Raw genomic sequence first — 15,287 nt, forward strand, 5'->3', positions numbered from 1 at the left:
GTAGTAGCTGGTAGCCTCGATTAGGTAGGTCGATCTCTGTCATTCCCTCTTCACACATCGTTCAGACTACACCAATGGCTCCACATCCCCAAGATGACGCCTACGCAGCTTCGATTAAAGACCCAGCCAAGTTCTGGTCACGGCAAGCAAAGCATCTCATCTGGCATAAAGAACCCACGTCTGCGTTCCAGCGCACGACGCGGAAGTTGAAGTCTGGAGTGTCGCATGATAGCTGGACATGGTTCCCAGGTGGCGAGATCAGCACAACGTACAATTGTATCGATCGTCATGTCGAGGCTGGCCATGGTAATAATAGGGCCATCATCTGGGACAGTCCCGTTACAAAAAGCAAGGAGAAGATCAGCTACGCCCAGCTACAAGAGGATGTCGCTACGCTGGCGGGGATACTTAGAGAAGAGGGCGTGAAAAAGGGCGATACTGTTCTCGTATACATGCCCATGATACCGGCAGCATTGATAGGCATACTAGCAACAGCACGAATTGGCGCTATACACGCCGTAGTGTTCGGAGGTTTCAGCGCTGCTTCGTTGGCACAGAGAATCGAAGCTAGTGGTGCCAAGGTGATCTTGACCGCTAGTTGTGGTATTGAGGGTGCGAAAGGTCCGTTGCCATATCAGCCGATGGTTCGAGGGTCAGTCGAGAAGTCATCTGTGAAGCCTAGTAAGGTACTTGTATGGCAGCGGGAGGAGAGTAGATGGGACGACATACAGGAAGAGAAGGGAGAGCGGCATTGGCAGGGGCTGATGAAGGCGGCGAAGAGTAAAGGATTGAAGGCTGAGAACGTACCGGTGAAAAGTAGTGATGGACTGTATATCATATACACAAGTGGTGAGTCGGCAGGAGTCGTTGCGAATGGATTGATGCTGACTGTGAAACTTGTAGGAACTACTGGTCTCCCAAAAGGCGTCTTACGAGAAGCTGGTGGCCATGCAGTAGGACTGAATTTATCCGTAAGGTATCTCTTTGGCATCCGCGGACCAGGTGATGTTCTGTTCACGGCCAGTGACATCGGCTGGGTTGTCGGTCACAGCTACATCATCTACGCACCACTGCTGGCTGGTGGCACTACTGTTCTGTTCGAAGGTAAGCCTGTGGGCACACCGGACGCGGACACCTTCTGGCGAATACTGGAAGAGCATAAAGTGAACTCGCTCTTCACAGCGCCAACAGCACTAAGGGCGGTGCGCAAAGAAGATCCCGAGAACAAGTTCTTCGAAAAGCGTGGCAGAAATGGGGGACTGAAAAATCTCCGTGCTCTATACCTCGCAGGCGAACGCTCGGAGCCGAGCATAGTCACCATGTATCAAGAGCTGTTATCGAAGCACTGCGCGAAGAACGCAACAGTCATCGACAACTGGTGGTCTTCTGAGTCCGGATCGCCTATGACCGGTCTTGCGGTCCTTCCCAGTACAGCGCTGGACTTCACCGATCACACCTTCCACCCACCTCTCCCCATCAAGCCAGGCTCAGCCGGCAAGCCCTCTCCCGGCTTTGATGTCCGCGTCGTCGATGATGACGGCAAAGAGATCCAAAAGGGCAGTATGGGAAACATCGTCCTTGGCATCCCCTTCGCACCCACAGGTTTCACGACCCTCTGGCAAGACGAAGAGCGCTTCTACCGCAGCTACCTCAAACGCTTCGACGGGAAATGGATAGACACAGGCGATGCAGGAATGATCGACGAGGACGGATACGTGCACATCATGTCCCGCGCCGACGATATCATCAACGTGGCTGCGCATCGTCTGAGTACTGGCGCAATCGAGCAGGCGATCACGACACATCCCGCTATTACGGAAGCGGCGTGTGTTGGCATACCGGATCCGATGAAAGGGCATGTGCCGTTTGCTTTCATCGCTATCGCTGACGCTCCTAAGGACCTGCTCAAGGACCTCAATGCGAGGATCAGAGAGAGTATAGGGCCTATAGCGAGTCTAGGTGGTTTTATCGCATCGCCCGGTATCATCCCAAAGACGCGGTCAGGGAAAACCTTACGAAGGACTTTGAGGGAGATTTTGGAGAATGGAAGTCAAGGAGAATTTGAAAAGGACCCATCGTATCCGTCTACGATTGAGGATGTGGCTGTGGTCGGCAAGGCGAAGGAAGCGGTCAAAGCCTACTTTGAGACTGGAGAGGGTAAGAAGATCAAGGCAAAGTTGTGAGGGAGATGAATGGATCAGGTGTACGATACGCGATACGTAATGAAGTGTACAAAGAGACATGTGCTACGCCATCCGCCAAACACCAATACCAATTCCCTAAAGGAGCAAAGACAATCGTAGCGCTGGAAAGCTGCTCTGTCCAACGAACGCCGTATTATTCGCCCTGCGCCCACCAATATGTACCTGCGCCGTTCACCACCCCCAATTTCTCGTGCGACTCTATCACTACTCTGCAATACTCTCCACACCTCGGAAGTATTCACTATCTGTCAGATTCGCCGTCGGCAAGTCCGTCCCAAGTCCACTATCACTGGGCGGAGCGAATCGGCGCTTGATTTCATCCTCGTGCTCCATCGTAATCGCAGCCGGAGCCTCGATCCGCAAAGGTGCCGCCTCGCCTCCCTCCTCCGCACCAAGAGCCGCATCCTCCTCGTGCTCTCGTGGCTGATGCATACCGACCACGCCGTTAGCTGAGCTTGCGAGGCTATCGCGGCGGTCGAGTTCGGAGCCTGTCATGTAGCTTCCAGTGCCGTAGGAAAGATCACTGGTACCATAACTTGTGCGACGACCATCGTCGGTGCTGGGTGTGATGCCATCATCGACAAAGCTGCCTTCGCCACCATAAGTCAAGCGACCCTCGGTTCCACTGCGAAAGCTGTGCCTGCGCTCCGTAGCAGTATCACTGCCCTGCTCCTCGCCAGCACGAGTATATTCGCTTCTCGCCAATTCGTCTTCGCTCTCCTCGGACAAGGTCTCGTTCTCCTTATTCTGGGTACCGTGGCTGGCTATACTAAAATTCCTCTTGCCACCGGCCCAGGACGATTTGCGAGGGGCGGCAGTCGCCTGCGTCTTGACCGAGTGACTGCGCTGGAGACGTTGCGAGCCGTTGGAGGAGATCAGAGAGGGTGTTGTTGAGGGGAAGGCATGAGCACCTGTAGGAACATTGTGGTTGATCTGGTTGAGCGACATGATGCGGCGCTCTGCTGTATTGGAAGCGGGACCATTGCGCTGCATACCAGGTCGAGACCTGAGTGCCAGAGCGTGGTTGGGTTTGAGCGATGGTACGGTCGAGGTGACTGTCTGAGCTGAAACGGCCGAGGCGTTGCTTGGAGCACGCAGATCACGGCCTTGTGGCTTCTTCTTGGGTGGCGACTTCGCGCTCTTCGCCATGAGAAGCATTCGAGACTGATTCATCACGCCCTCAAGCATGCGGCGCTCGATGATCCCAGCCTTGCGATCCATCTCGTGCAGCTCCTCGCGTCGGATGCGGAGTGCGGTCTCCAATGAAGATACATTGGCATTGAGTCTCGACTTCTGAGAAGCCAAAGCCTCCTGCTCCGCCCTCAAAGCATCGACAGCTTGGCGCAGCGAATCCTTCTCCTCGTTCAGAACAGTAATGTCAGCTTCGATCTCATCTTTCTGCACTTGGCGACGCTCAAGCAGGAGAGCAAGTTCCTCAGCTTCTCTCTCCTTGCTCTCGTGGTCTTCGGTGATCTGCTTCGCCTGCGAAGCGACGAAAGCAGAAACCTCAGCGGCAGTAGCCATGACCTTCTCGTGGATCTGATCCAGACGCTCGAGCTGGGTGGAAGGATCCGCAGCAGACTCAGCATGTCCCATAAGCTTGTCTAGCTTCTCGTGCAGCATAGTGTCGTCGTACGTTTCCACTTCTCGCGCCGCGGCTGGCACATCGGTAGGAGCAGGCAGGAGAGCAGGAAGGGCCGTCTTGAGGTCTTCGGTAGCTGAAGCATGCCTTGTCTTCGCATCCTCAAAACCGGACTTCAGCTGCTCCTGTAAGTCACGAACAGCTTGATGATGCTGCTCAGCAGTGTCGACAGCCTTCTGCGAGTGCTCGTAGTGCTGCCCGATCAGTGCCTTGACTTCGTTGAGGGTCATGAGGAAGCGTGGGTTGTGCTCGATCATCTCGCCGTGTACGCCACCAACAGCAGCCATGACTTTGATGACCTCCTCGCGTGTCAAGTTGTGCTCGTTCATCAGGCCCAGCTGCGTCTCATCTAGCTTGTTGAAGGTGTCATCAACCTTGTTGAACACAGTCTTCGACTCCTCTGTCAACTTCTCGATTTGCTCCGGGAAAGTCGCAGTAAATGTCGTGAGCGCGGTGCCGAGTGTATCGATGGATAATCTCAAGTCATCTGCCATAGACTTGGTGCCTTCCAAGAGCTCAGCCTGGGAAGCAGCTTGGTCCTCCAGCGTCTTGACCTTCTCTTCCGCTGCACGTTGAGCGTCATCGTATTTACTCATCAGTCCATCGAAGAGACCGTCCAGCTTCTCACCGAGCTCGGCAACTAGCAAGTCCTTGTGCTCAGCTTGCTTCTCGAGACTGGTCTCCGCTGAAGCCTGATGATCGACCTTCATTGACTCGAGAGAGCCATGAGCACGCTCGAACTCTCGGTTCAACGCCTCCATAACCTCCTTCACCTCAGCGATGACTGGCTCATGATTTCCAGAACGCTCTTCAAGACCTTTGAGCGTTTCGCCAAGAGTATTGATGCCTGACTCGCCATCACCAAGCTTGATCAAAAGTTCGTCCTTGATCTCTGCCAGACTATCTTTGATACTACCGATCTCGAGGACCGTGTTCTCAAACTCCTGCTTCCGATCGTCGAACGCCTTGGCTGTGACTGCAATGTCCGTCTCGTAGCTCTCCTTGAGCTTATCATGACTGTCACGGAAGTCGATGATCAAACCTTGCAGCTGCTCGACATCCGACTTGGTAGGCAGATCCTCAGGATCGGGCATGGTCATCTCGTGAACGCGAGTCTTGATCTCGGTGCAGATAACACCCAGAACATCCAGATCGGCTTTGGTCATCAGCTCCGGCTTCTCTTCGTCCGATTCGACCGCAGGCATCCTCTCCTTCAGCTCCTCCAAAGCCATCTTGACATCTTGCGCAAGGACTTCTACTACGGCGACATCGGCTTTGCTTGCGGTTGTGTTCTCGAACTTGTCTGCCAGTCCCTCGATGGCCTCGTTTGTGACACGTACCACAGCTTCGACCGCATCCAAATGCTCCTTTGAGACCATTGTCGCTGGATCAGGCAAGGCGATCTCTTCGATCTGCGCCTTCGTGTTGCGGAGTAGCGTCTCAATGGCATCCGTGTCTTCCTTGCGAGCTACACCCTCTGGAGCGGCTTCTGCTGAAGACTCACGCGCTGCGAGCGAGATAACATTCTCTTGCACATCCTTGATCATGGTCTCGATAGTCGCGAGGTCATCTCGCATTGCCATACCCTCTGGCATCATTGCAGTAGGGGCAGACATCGGCAACTCTTGGATTGTGGATTCCATAGCTTCGATCTTGATCTGCAGCTGTGCAAGCAGGACCTCCATTCTCTCCAGATCGTTATTGTTGACTCCACCGGTCGTAGTCGCAGCTGCAACAGCCTCGTCAACAACCTCGCGTGTCTCCCCAGCTTCAGCGATATTGGGATCAGCCAACACCATCTCGTCTCCAGTTGCGCCACCTGCAGTCCTGGGCCTAGCCGCTTTCAAGGAGTCCATGTCGGCACGCAGACCTGCAAGGCCTTCCTTGAGTGTATCCAGGATCTCGTAGTTGACAGTTTGATCCAATGGCTTGTCCAGTGTCTTGATCACATCAGCGCGCAGGGTGTCAAGACCTTCGCTCATGGCGTCCAGCATTTCGCCCTGTTGCACTTGGTTGCGGTCAGGGCTATCGAGCTTGCGCTCAACATGGCCTCGGAGATCGTCCAAGCCAAGACGAACGGCGTCTAGGACTTCCTCATTGTTGCCACCGTGGATCACACTGGTGGCGATGGAATTGCGCAGGTTCTCGAACTCGCCTCGCATAGACTCGAGTAGCTCGGTAGGCACGCCGCCCTCGGATACGCTGCGGGCTGAAGTCGTCTCCTTCAGATCATCGAGGCAGCCTCGAATGTGCTCAAGTGTCTCAGTGTGGTCGAGGCCTGCAGCGCCGGCGCCAGCAGCTCCACCTAGCACTACAGAGGTGGCCATTGTCTCCTTGAACCTCTCCAACTCCTCCTTGACCGCCCCCAGTACCTCAGCAGAAGTCTCGCTGTTATCTGCCAAAAGCTGAATCCGCAGGTCATCGATCGCCTGCTTGACACCATCGACCACAGCATCCTTCTCGGCTTCACTGACAATAGCATGCAAGCTCTCTTTGAGGATATCGAATTCGGCATGTAGCTCGTTGATGAAGTCTTCTCCGGGTGCACCGCCTGCCACAGAACCAAGACTGCTATCCCCAAGCTTCGAGTGCAGAGCACCCATGCTATCCTGGATAGTCTCGATGAGCTCACCCTTGTCGGCTGCATTGGCATTGAGGATGCTAGCTTTGAGCTGCTCGAATTCCAATTTCATCGCGTCGTTGATCTCGTCGGTTGGGAAGTCGATCTCCATGTCGTGGTCTTTCTCCTCGATCTGTGTTCGGAGCGAGTCCATGCCATCCTTGATGGTTTGCATGACCTCTGCGAGCTGGCCAGAAGGCGCAATGGAGCTCTCGTCGCCCAGATCGCGACTGCTACCAACCGCCTCATGCAGATGCTCGAACTCCTTACGAATATAGTCCAGCATCTCCGCCTTGCCTCCATCGTGGTTCGGACCTGCCACAACATAACCTTGCACATCGCCACGAAGCTGCTCCAGACCGCCTTTGACAGTATCAAGGATCTCGTCCTTTCCTGTGACATCTTGAGCACGGTCGACATATTGCTCGATCTCGGCGCGCAGAGACTCCAGACCATCTTTTACAGCATCGAGGACTTGCTCGGTGTCCCGACCGTTGGCTGCAGAGTATTGCTGGAACTCAGTATGCATATTATCCACAAGCTCACGCATTTGCTGCAAGACCTGCTCGCCGAAGCTGCCAAATGGGATTGCGGAACCGTCGAGGCTGGCCTTAACGGCATCGAAAAGGTCGTCACGGCTGATTTCAATTTCACGAGGCGCATTCGGTCCATGGTTTGCAAGGCCTTCTTTGACTGCTTCAGATACCGTAGCTCGTACAAGCTCATCGTCCATCGGAGGTGCCGATATTGCAGGTTGATGTTGTGCTAGCATTTCACTGACGTTGCTGAGGATGTCGCTTTTCATCTGCTCCAAAGCCTCTGCAGGGAGGGGCGCCTGGAAGTCCTTCATAGCCTCTTGCATGGTCTCGAAGATCTCGCCCCGATCTATAGTGGCTGTGATCTCGGGCTTGCTGTCCTGGTATTCCGCTAAGCCTTCCTTGAGTACGGCTAGAATCTCATCACGCTCCAGACCGAATTGTTGCAGCTCGATGTTGGGCTCGAAATCCTTCAGACCTTCCTTCACAGCGTCCAGTACAACTTCGCGGTTCTGGTCCGGTGTATCGACCGCTTCGTCCGTATCGCGCTTGACGAGGTGGTTGCCATGCTCTGCCAACGCATGCTGTACTACAGCGAACATCTCCTCCCCAGTAGGAGCAGCGCGTGCGGTTGCCAATTGTCTGAAGCTGTCGTCGTCTTGCTCGGTACGTTGCTTGAGTAACCCAGCTAGATGCTCCTTCAGCTCAGTCATGCCCTCCTCGACAATACGCTGCACCTCTTCGTTATGCTGCTGGCTGTTGCCGTCGTCGATTGATCGGTCCAGAGTGGTGTTAAGTTGAGCCTCGCTGACCTGATCAAGCTTACGACCGAGCTCTCTGCCCATACCAAGCACTTCACCACGAAGGTCACGCACAATGCCCTTGACTTCGTTTGTCGAACCGCCAGCATGCGCCACGGACTCCTTGATTCTCTTTAGAAGACTCATAAGCTCGACGTGGCCTGCAGAAGTCGTCTGCTCTGTCGCACCTTCTCGAGTGATTTTGTTCAGGTGTCCAGGCGAGTCAAAGTTGAGCTCCAGCTTAGGAGGCCCTTCCTTCGGCATATGTACTAGCGCCTGTGACTGCGATTTCTCCTTGATGAACTGTGACAGCTCTTCCACCTTCTTTGCCGCCTCGGTGTTGTCCTGCTGGCTCTTCTCCATGAGCTCGGATAGAGTTGAAAGTAGTCGCTCCTGGCCTTCTTTCGTTACCATCTCACGAATGATCTTCTCGAGCATTGCAACGCTAGCTGCGCCTTCGACGGAATATGGGGATGGAGATCCGATACGACCATCATCCAGGAAGCTGTGCGCACTCGCGGCTCTGGGCACACTCCAAGATGACTTCGTGGCGGATGGTGGTGAATTGAAAGACTTGCCGTCCAGAAGACTGTAACTGCTAGTCGCCCTGTTCAGATTGCTCATGCTGGGAGGAGGTGGAAGCAGACCTTGCTGTGAGCTCCCGACTGAAGTAGCCAGATCTCTTAGAGTCTTCCGAATGTCCTCATCACGAGTATGCGTGGCCTCCTTCAGACTGACCAAGTCTGTCGCATTGTCCTTACTCCGTCGGCTCAACGATGACATCTCCTTTTGAAGATTTGTGGCGATGGTGGTCAAATTCAATAGCTGACTCGAGAAGTCATACTGTGTGTGAACTCGTACGGGTGAGGGCGTACTGGGCGCATTTGTGATTTCATGCAAAGAGTCCTCTGGGACTTGCATCGTCTGTAGAGCAAGCATCGTCGCTGATGGCGGTGTGTTCTCGCTGAAGATGGCCTTTGGCGGTGCACGAGCAGACGGGCGAAGTATGGGCATATCCTTCATCGAGTCCTTTGGCGCAGGCGTAGGTGTGGAAGATCGCTCAGCCGAGAGTGAAATGTCCTCTCCGCTGCCCTGTCTGCTGAAGTACGAGCCGCCTCTCGATTGGGGTCGTTCAGGTGACCTCTCTGGCGAACGGTTGCCATCTAGGTAGCTTCGCAGGTCCTTGACGCTGCCCGTCTGGAGCGACTGTAAGCGCTTGTGATGTGCGCCTTTGACTAGCGATCGTTCTGGAGATCCCGATGGGGTGGCGTTGTTGGATGTGTATGAAGAGATTGGTGCACCATCGCGAGCCCGCTCAACGATGGCCTTGGCAGCTGCGGCAATACCAGCAGATGTGTTTGGCTTGGTGGTCGGACTGTTTGCGCCTGGCGGGAAGGGAAGTGGTGGAGGTGCGCGCTCAGGGTCTGAAGAGTCCCACCTACGTTTGATGCTGGTCAGCAATTGCATGGTGTGTGTGTGCGCCCATGGCCTCAGGTGCGAGACTGGCTGGTTGATTGATTGCTAGATGGTTGCACAAGACGAACAGGCGATTGTACTCACATTGGCACGCTCACTCTCCCATGCTCGGAGAAGGAATGCGCATGGCCTCGATCTCGGGATGCGTCCCGCGATGCGCCGGACATCGTGGGCGTGTATGTGTGGATGTGGGTGTGGGTGTGCTGGAGATGGACTGGAATGCTGCTCGGCCTTATTAGGTCGCGTGTTGCGCCTTCAGCACAATCGCATTGTCTTTCCTCAGTCCTCCACAATTGTATCGTCAGTCGCAGAAGTAGAGTTCGTTATAGCGATGGGGACTCGGAGTAAGACAAATGTCTAGCGATGATGTCCTGCCTTCTATCCTAAGGTACCTTCTATCTTACGCTGCGACAGCCTAACGCGTTTTCCCAAACATAGCTTCGCTGCTACAGCAACCGGGGACGCTAGCAGAACGTGGAAGCTTCGGACTTTCCTCGGAACATCGATCTGCCAAGCCCACACCCTCCGACCTACCGATTTGGACATCGAAATCTTGCGACAAGGCTGGATTGAACAGCGAGACTACTAACACATCACCACACAGGGACATCAGACACCATGAAGTGTATGTATGAATGCTGCTGGAATGTAATGATCATACTGACAATGCCACCAGTCCTAAAGACAGGCAGGGTCTGCATAATCAGCAGAGGGCGGTTCGCCGGCAAGAAGGTGGTTATAATCATGCCGCAGGTACGCAGGATCGACTACGAGGACCAGGCCGAGAACTAACAAACAGCAAAGGACAACGGCAGCAAGAAACACCCCTTCCCCCACGCCATTGTCGCCGGCATCGAGCGCTACCCATCCCAAGTCACCCGCCGCATGTCGAAAGCCCGCGCAACCAAGCGCAGCAAGGTGAAGCCCTTCATCAAGGTCGTCAACTACAACCACATCATGCCCACACGATACACACTCGAGCTGGAGGGTCTGAAGGGCGCGGTCACGAGCGAGACGTTTACAGAGGTGTCACAGAGGGAGGACGCGAAGAAGAATGTGAAGAAGGCGCTGGAGGAGAGGTACTCGAGCGGGAAGAACAGGTGGTTCTTCACGCCTCTTAGTGAGTACTTGTGGAACAGTGGTGGGTGGTGACAATACTAACACTGGTATTAGGATTTTGAGCGCGCATGGTCACGTGCCGAAGGACAATGGGTGCGACTTTGCTGAGTGTGAGGCAACGGCGTTGAGATTATGCATGAAGAGGCTCGGAGCAGCTGTAAATGCGGCATTCTTCCATTGATCGTTCTACAGTCTACGAGTCACCAGTGCACGTCATGTCCAAGGCACCTTCTCGATCTCCGTCCAGTCGTGCACTTTCCACAATCCGGTCAGCCCCGAAGACAGCTCAGCTTCGTACACCTAAACCTCATGTCTTACTAACCTTCATCATAACCACAATCAACGGACTTCTCCCTTTCGCATCGCACGACAACTCAGAAACACTTCCGCATTTCCCGAAGTAGATCTACTGGTACTCTCCCGTGGCGTGCGAGCGAACACTTCGATCTCGGCGATATCTAGGGCGTCAAGCGCGCTCTGCACAAGGTCAATGCAGCGGATCATGTCCCTCTCCCACTGGCCGTCATAAATGATGCTACATTCTACAAGCCGCTCGACTTCGCTGTTCCACAGTTGAGCACTCTGCACATCAGACATGAGCCGCTCTCTCTCGGCATCTCCTCTGGTCGTCAGTCCGACCCACGGAGTTTCGTCTGAATAAGCCCTTCGCCACTTGATGCTCGTTTTCACCGAGCCGCTGAAACGCGAGTATGCCAGTGCTTCCTCAGTGACTGTTTTAGCAAGGCCGAGATGTACTCCGAGAAGAGGACTGGCGCCCACCCAACCTGTCAATGTTGTCGTTACATGTCCATTATTTTCGAACGTCAAATGTCCAACATTGCCAAGCAGCTGCAACGAGGCGAATACTAACTGTGTCCTGCCAGCATCGAAGGCCGCTGAATTCTAGTCTAGGACGATCCTCATCGACTTCAACTCATGCCGGTCCCGGATGTACGAGCAGAGGCTATAGAGCACATCCGCGACAGGAACATGATGGTCAGACATATACCACCACCGACAGAATGCAATCCTATCATAATCGCCTATATCGATGGTGAACTTGAGATGATGACAAGCATGCAAGCACGTCGACCATTGAAGCGCCAATATGTTCTTCTGTCGCTCATCCCGGTCGGCGTCCGGGCTGCTGAGGCAAGTGAAGTCGCTTTAATTCCTTCCAGCCAAAGTCACATCCTTAGGAGAGAGCTTGATTTCGATCTCGGCCTAGTTGTACAGCATATCTTTGGCCTCTCTGTAGATCTCCTTGAGACACGAAGAATGGCTGGCCAGCCGCGTTTGGCTGGTGGGTCGAAGCAGAGGAGTTGCTCGTAGATCTGTAAGCGGACTTCTGGTGGGAAGCTCGTCATGAAATCTATCTTGGAGGTGCTGTACATGTCGTTGTAGCTCATCAGGGCGCGCATGTAGTCGTCTCGTTTGGGCTGGTTCGGCTTGTTTGCTCTAGAGGAGGTGATGGTCAATTTGCGGCTACGGGCTAGCACTGCTAGGGAGGCTATGGTCCAGCCTTCGTAAGGTACGTCGTGTGTCTGTGTGGACATCGTGACTGCTTGGTGAGATGGAGCGGCGTTAAGAAGGATGTAAAGAAGAAGAGTGGCATGGTTTTATCACTTTTACTTTGTAGTGATAATTGTGCGGTAGCCTACACGCCTTTGTATGATGTGGTTTGCTCGACTGTAGCGAGAGACAGCAACAGCAAGCTCTTCACCAGCCGCACCAGAATGCAACGAGCGACGATAACGAGTCTTGTCTAGACCAAACACAAAGGATTTGTCCACGCCATCTTCACATCCTGACTCCGCTAGCCTTTGCGCGCCTTGCGACACTCCTCGAACTTCTTGAACAAATTCTGGACTTTCTTGCCCTTGCCCTTACCCTTAGCCCGGTCCTGGATCTCAACGACATCCAGCTCATCCAGGCATCGCTGCAAGCCAATGACTAATCTAATAGCAGAGTGCTCCTAGTCTCTGTTGCGGTATTTGGTGGCGAGCATACTGTCCCGCGCCTGCATGAGGAGATTGACTCTCTCCCGCAACAACAATGCCCTCATGCGAGACCTCTTCGCCGCATCCGCGCCCCTGTATCCCAAGCAAACTCTGTGCCGGCCTCTGAAGACATGCCATCCGTGCACGTACGTTCCGTAGGCTGCACCTTCCAAATCGGCATATGCAAGGGCCTCGTCAATGATTGGGTGAGGAAGGCGAGGAATCGTGCCAGACAGTGGCGAGACGCCAGGCCAAGCGGTGTTCGAGCAGTGCTGCATGGCCGAACCTTCACTCTCCACCGTGATCTTCTCCAATGGCCCGAGTGATTGTAGAGGGTTCAGGACGTCATTCCGTGTGGCAACGTCCCACGGTGAGCCTGGAATATCCAGCCCGACTGTGAAGGAGCGCAGGGCGTTATCGTTCATTAGAAAGGCGCATAGGCTGTAGAGTACCTATTGACGATGTGAAGATAATCAGACGTCCTTTCATTAAGATCGAAGTTTGGAATGCGAATCGTTTCATCCAAGGCAAGCAAGTCGTTCCAAGCGACGGTGAATTGTATCCTCCGGCATTGATGCAGATAGCTCGGCCATGCGATTGTCGACATGTCCTTTCCGCCATCTTTGCCGTCAGCTGCGGGTGTGTATCTGCCGCAGGCTTTGTCTTGAACTAGCACACCAGTGGGACCGAGGTTGATGTGTATGATGCTGTCGCAGAGAAAGGACTTCGTGACTTCCTTCGCGATCTCGTTGTCCGCTCGACTGCCAGACGAGGCACTGGGGATCCGCTCGTAGATCTTACTGTATTGCGAATTTCGGGCGGGATGGAGAGGAGATCAAAAGTCTGGTCGATACTCTTCGACAGTCCATCGATTTCTTCCAGGACATGGCCGTCGGCGTGTCGTATTGGAGCATTGACTGGTTTGCCGGGCGATGATTGAGCTCTGGTGGAGCGTACTCGAGCTTGTTTGGCTGGGCTCCTGTAGACAGTGCGCGGGTAGTCTCTGCTGCGAACCATGGTCGTTTGAACGATGTTGGACGAGGTGATGGTGAAGTGACTGTAAGGTTGAGATTGTGTGTATGTTGATCTCTAGAGTTGGATATCCTTGATTGCCGTGTTGTGAATGTATGCACTGATAAATGCTAAACTCTCGATTTGCTCTACTGGCCTAAAAACACTGCCGGTCACTGTGAAGGTGTAGCGGACGCGACACGCGCTGGGGAAAGGATGTACGTGGGTGGTGGGCTTGCCAAACATTGCTGGTAGGCTCCTTACTCAGACCTACTCTGATTGACGTTCGATGCCGCTGCCTCGCGATATGTGAAGGGGAGATCGCAGCAACGTCCTTACCAGGTTCATGTCAATGACAGGTTTTCCCGCCAGGCAGTGGCAATCTACTCCAGTGACCGTGGAACACAGGCAAGCCAGCCATCTACCTCTGCTTGAATACTCCTCTAAAGGATGCGAGATCATACATCGTGACTTGGGTTGAGGTGATGATAAGAATCATGATATGTTCTCGTAGATTGAATGTGTGTAGCAAAGCAGTTTCGCTCTTGCTTAGATCTGAAATGCTAGTGGAATGCCCGTAGGACTTCGAAGGCTTGTTCGCATCGTCTCACACCAGACAGACCGAAGTCGCGTTCTATGTTGTGATCGGTCCTTAGGAACTTGACAGTAGGCGTTGCAGTAACGATCAACCACCAGAAAAGCTGTGGAGATTTGGAATGAAGTGAATTGTTCCGGTCTCGTTCCCTGCAATCGCTCTTCCGCGTACGCTTCTCTTTCGCCCTCTCGTATGTTTTCCTTCCTTCTTTTCATCGGGATGTATTGACTGAAGCTCCACTTTTCCCCGCCCAATTGTCTGAGAGGACGAGTGCCGATAGAGGTTGGAAATGTAGGAGTACACAACTTTTCCCGAGGCGATTGTGTAGGTCCAGCCAGTCGCTAGAACGCAACGGTGGTCTGACAAGTGTTGGATGTAAATAATGATGGTTGTGCCGCCCAGTATCGTTTCGTCTCCCAGGTATCTGCTCTCTGTTCGACGCCAAGCTGTCCCTAATAATGATGCGCTTCCTGCGGTTCCTTCCCTCCCTCGACCCTCACCATCACCACGCCCAAGACCATAGCTACGATGTTGGCCGCCGGGAGCTCAAGGGCGAGGTCTTTGGCACGAGAGTACCAGCCTACATAATATTCCATGCAGTGTTCGGCTATGTCACTCTCGGTATAGGTCTCGTTGCAATATGCTTGCGCATCCCATGGAGGCCAATCGCGCGCTGGAAGTGGCTGCATTCGTACTGTGGCATTGCATGGATCATAACAACGACCTGGTTAGCTACTACTGCCATTTGGTGTGTGTATCTGTGGCCCGGGTGGGATGTCGTGGCGTTCTTTATCTTCTCAATGTATGGGTAAGTTAGCGGCTCTCTTTTCCTTTGCTTTCTTGTCTCCAATGCAAGGTACATGTAGACATGTAGGAAGGAAGCGCTCAACACGCAATTCCTCTAGGGCTATTGACCTGGCATGGATCAGCATCCGCATTTGGAAGAACTCGACTGAGAAAGCCACGCTGCCTCAATCAGAGGGTGGAAGGAGTGGGAGGCGGTGGTCCATCCTGTGGAAAGTCGCCCATGGGGTGCTTATGGCGTACTCTTGGGTCATGCTGCTTGGCGCAGGCGTGTCGTTTCCTCTGCGGTATGTACCTTCAACACTGTGAAGGTCCAATCATTGACGATGAGTTCAGGGCTTTCAGTGCATTCAGCAAACAGTATGAGGTATATTATGGTTTACCGGATTACATTCGGCATCCGAAAGGTTAGCGGACATGAAGACATGCTGGCCAGATCCAGGAAGAAACTTTGGTGTTGGCTGCTTGTTGGACGAGTCT

The 15,287-nt window shown here is 53.7% G+C and overlaps 4 protein-coding genes across 4 annotated transcripts; 2 read left to right on the plus strand and 2 right to left on the minus strand.

Annotated features, from left to right (window-relative positions):
- Positions 1 to 74: 74 nt before the first annotated feature.
- On the plus strand, positions 75 to 2,183 carry LTS14_009394 (uncharacterized protein; the record flags this gene model as incomplete). Its single annotated transcript, XM_064842076.1, has 2 exons — positions 75 to 849; positions 904 to 2,183. 2 exons carry the CDS (start codon positions 75 to 77, stop codon positions 2,181 to 2,183), a joined length of 2,055 nt encoding a protein of 684 aa, XP_064690284.1.
- Positions 2,184 to 2,408: 225 nt separating this feature from the next.
- On the minus strand, positions 2,409 to 9,445 carry LTS14_009395 (uncharacterized protein; the record flags this gene model as incomplete). The annotated part of the gene is made up of 2 exons (XM_064842077.1): positions 2,409 to 9,240; positions 9,363 to 9,445. 2 exons carry the CDS (start codon positions 9,443 to 9,445, stop codon positions 2,409 to 2,411), a joined length of 6,915 nt encoding a protein of 2,304 aa, XP_064690285.1.
- Positions 9,446 to 9,896: 451 nt separating this feature from the next.
- On the plus strand, positions 9,897 to 10,459 carry RPL27B (60S ribosomal protein L27B; the record flags this gene model as incomplete). The annotated part of the gene is made up of 4 exons (XM_064842078.1): positions 9,897 to 9,903; positions 9,955 to 10,031; positions 10,083 to 10,398; positions 10,452 to 10,459. 4 exons carry the CDS (start codon positions 9,897 to 9,899, stop codon positions 10,457 to 10,459), a joined length of 408 nt encoding a protein of 135 aa, XP_064690286.1.
- A 1,754-nt stretch (positions 10,460 to 12,213) lies between these two features.
- Positions 12,214 to 12,822, minus strand: LTS14_009397 (uncharacterized protein; the record flags this gene model as incomplete). Its single annotated transcript, XM_064842079.1, has 2 exons — positions 12,214 to 12,350; positions 12,408 to 12,822. The coding sequence occupies 2 exons, from the start codon at positions 12,820 to 12,822 to the stop codon at positions 12,214 to 12,216; spliced, it is 552 nt and encodes a 183-aa protein (XP_064690287.1).
- Positions 12,823 to 15,287: the final 2,465 nt, after the last annotated feature.

This window comes from Recurvomyces mirabilis (genome assembly GCF_035927965.1).
Source record: "Recurvomyces mirabilis strain CCFEE 5264 chromosome Unknown scaffold_31, whole genome shotgun sequence".
Taxonomy (NCBI): domain Eukaryota; kingdom Fungi; phylum Ascomycota; class Dothideomycetes; order Mycosphaerellales; family Teratosphaeriaceae; genus Recurvomyces; species Recurvomyces mirabilis.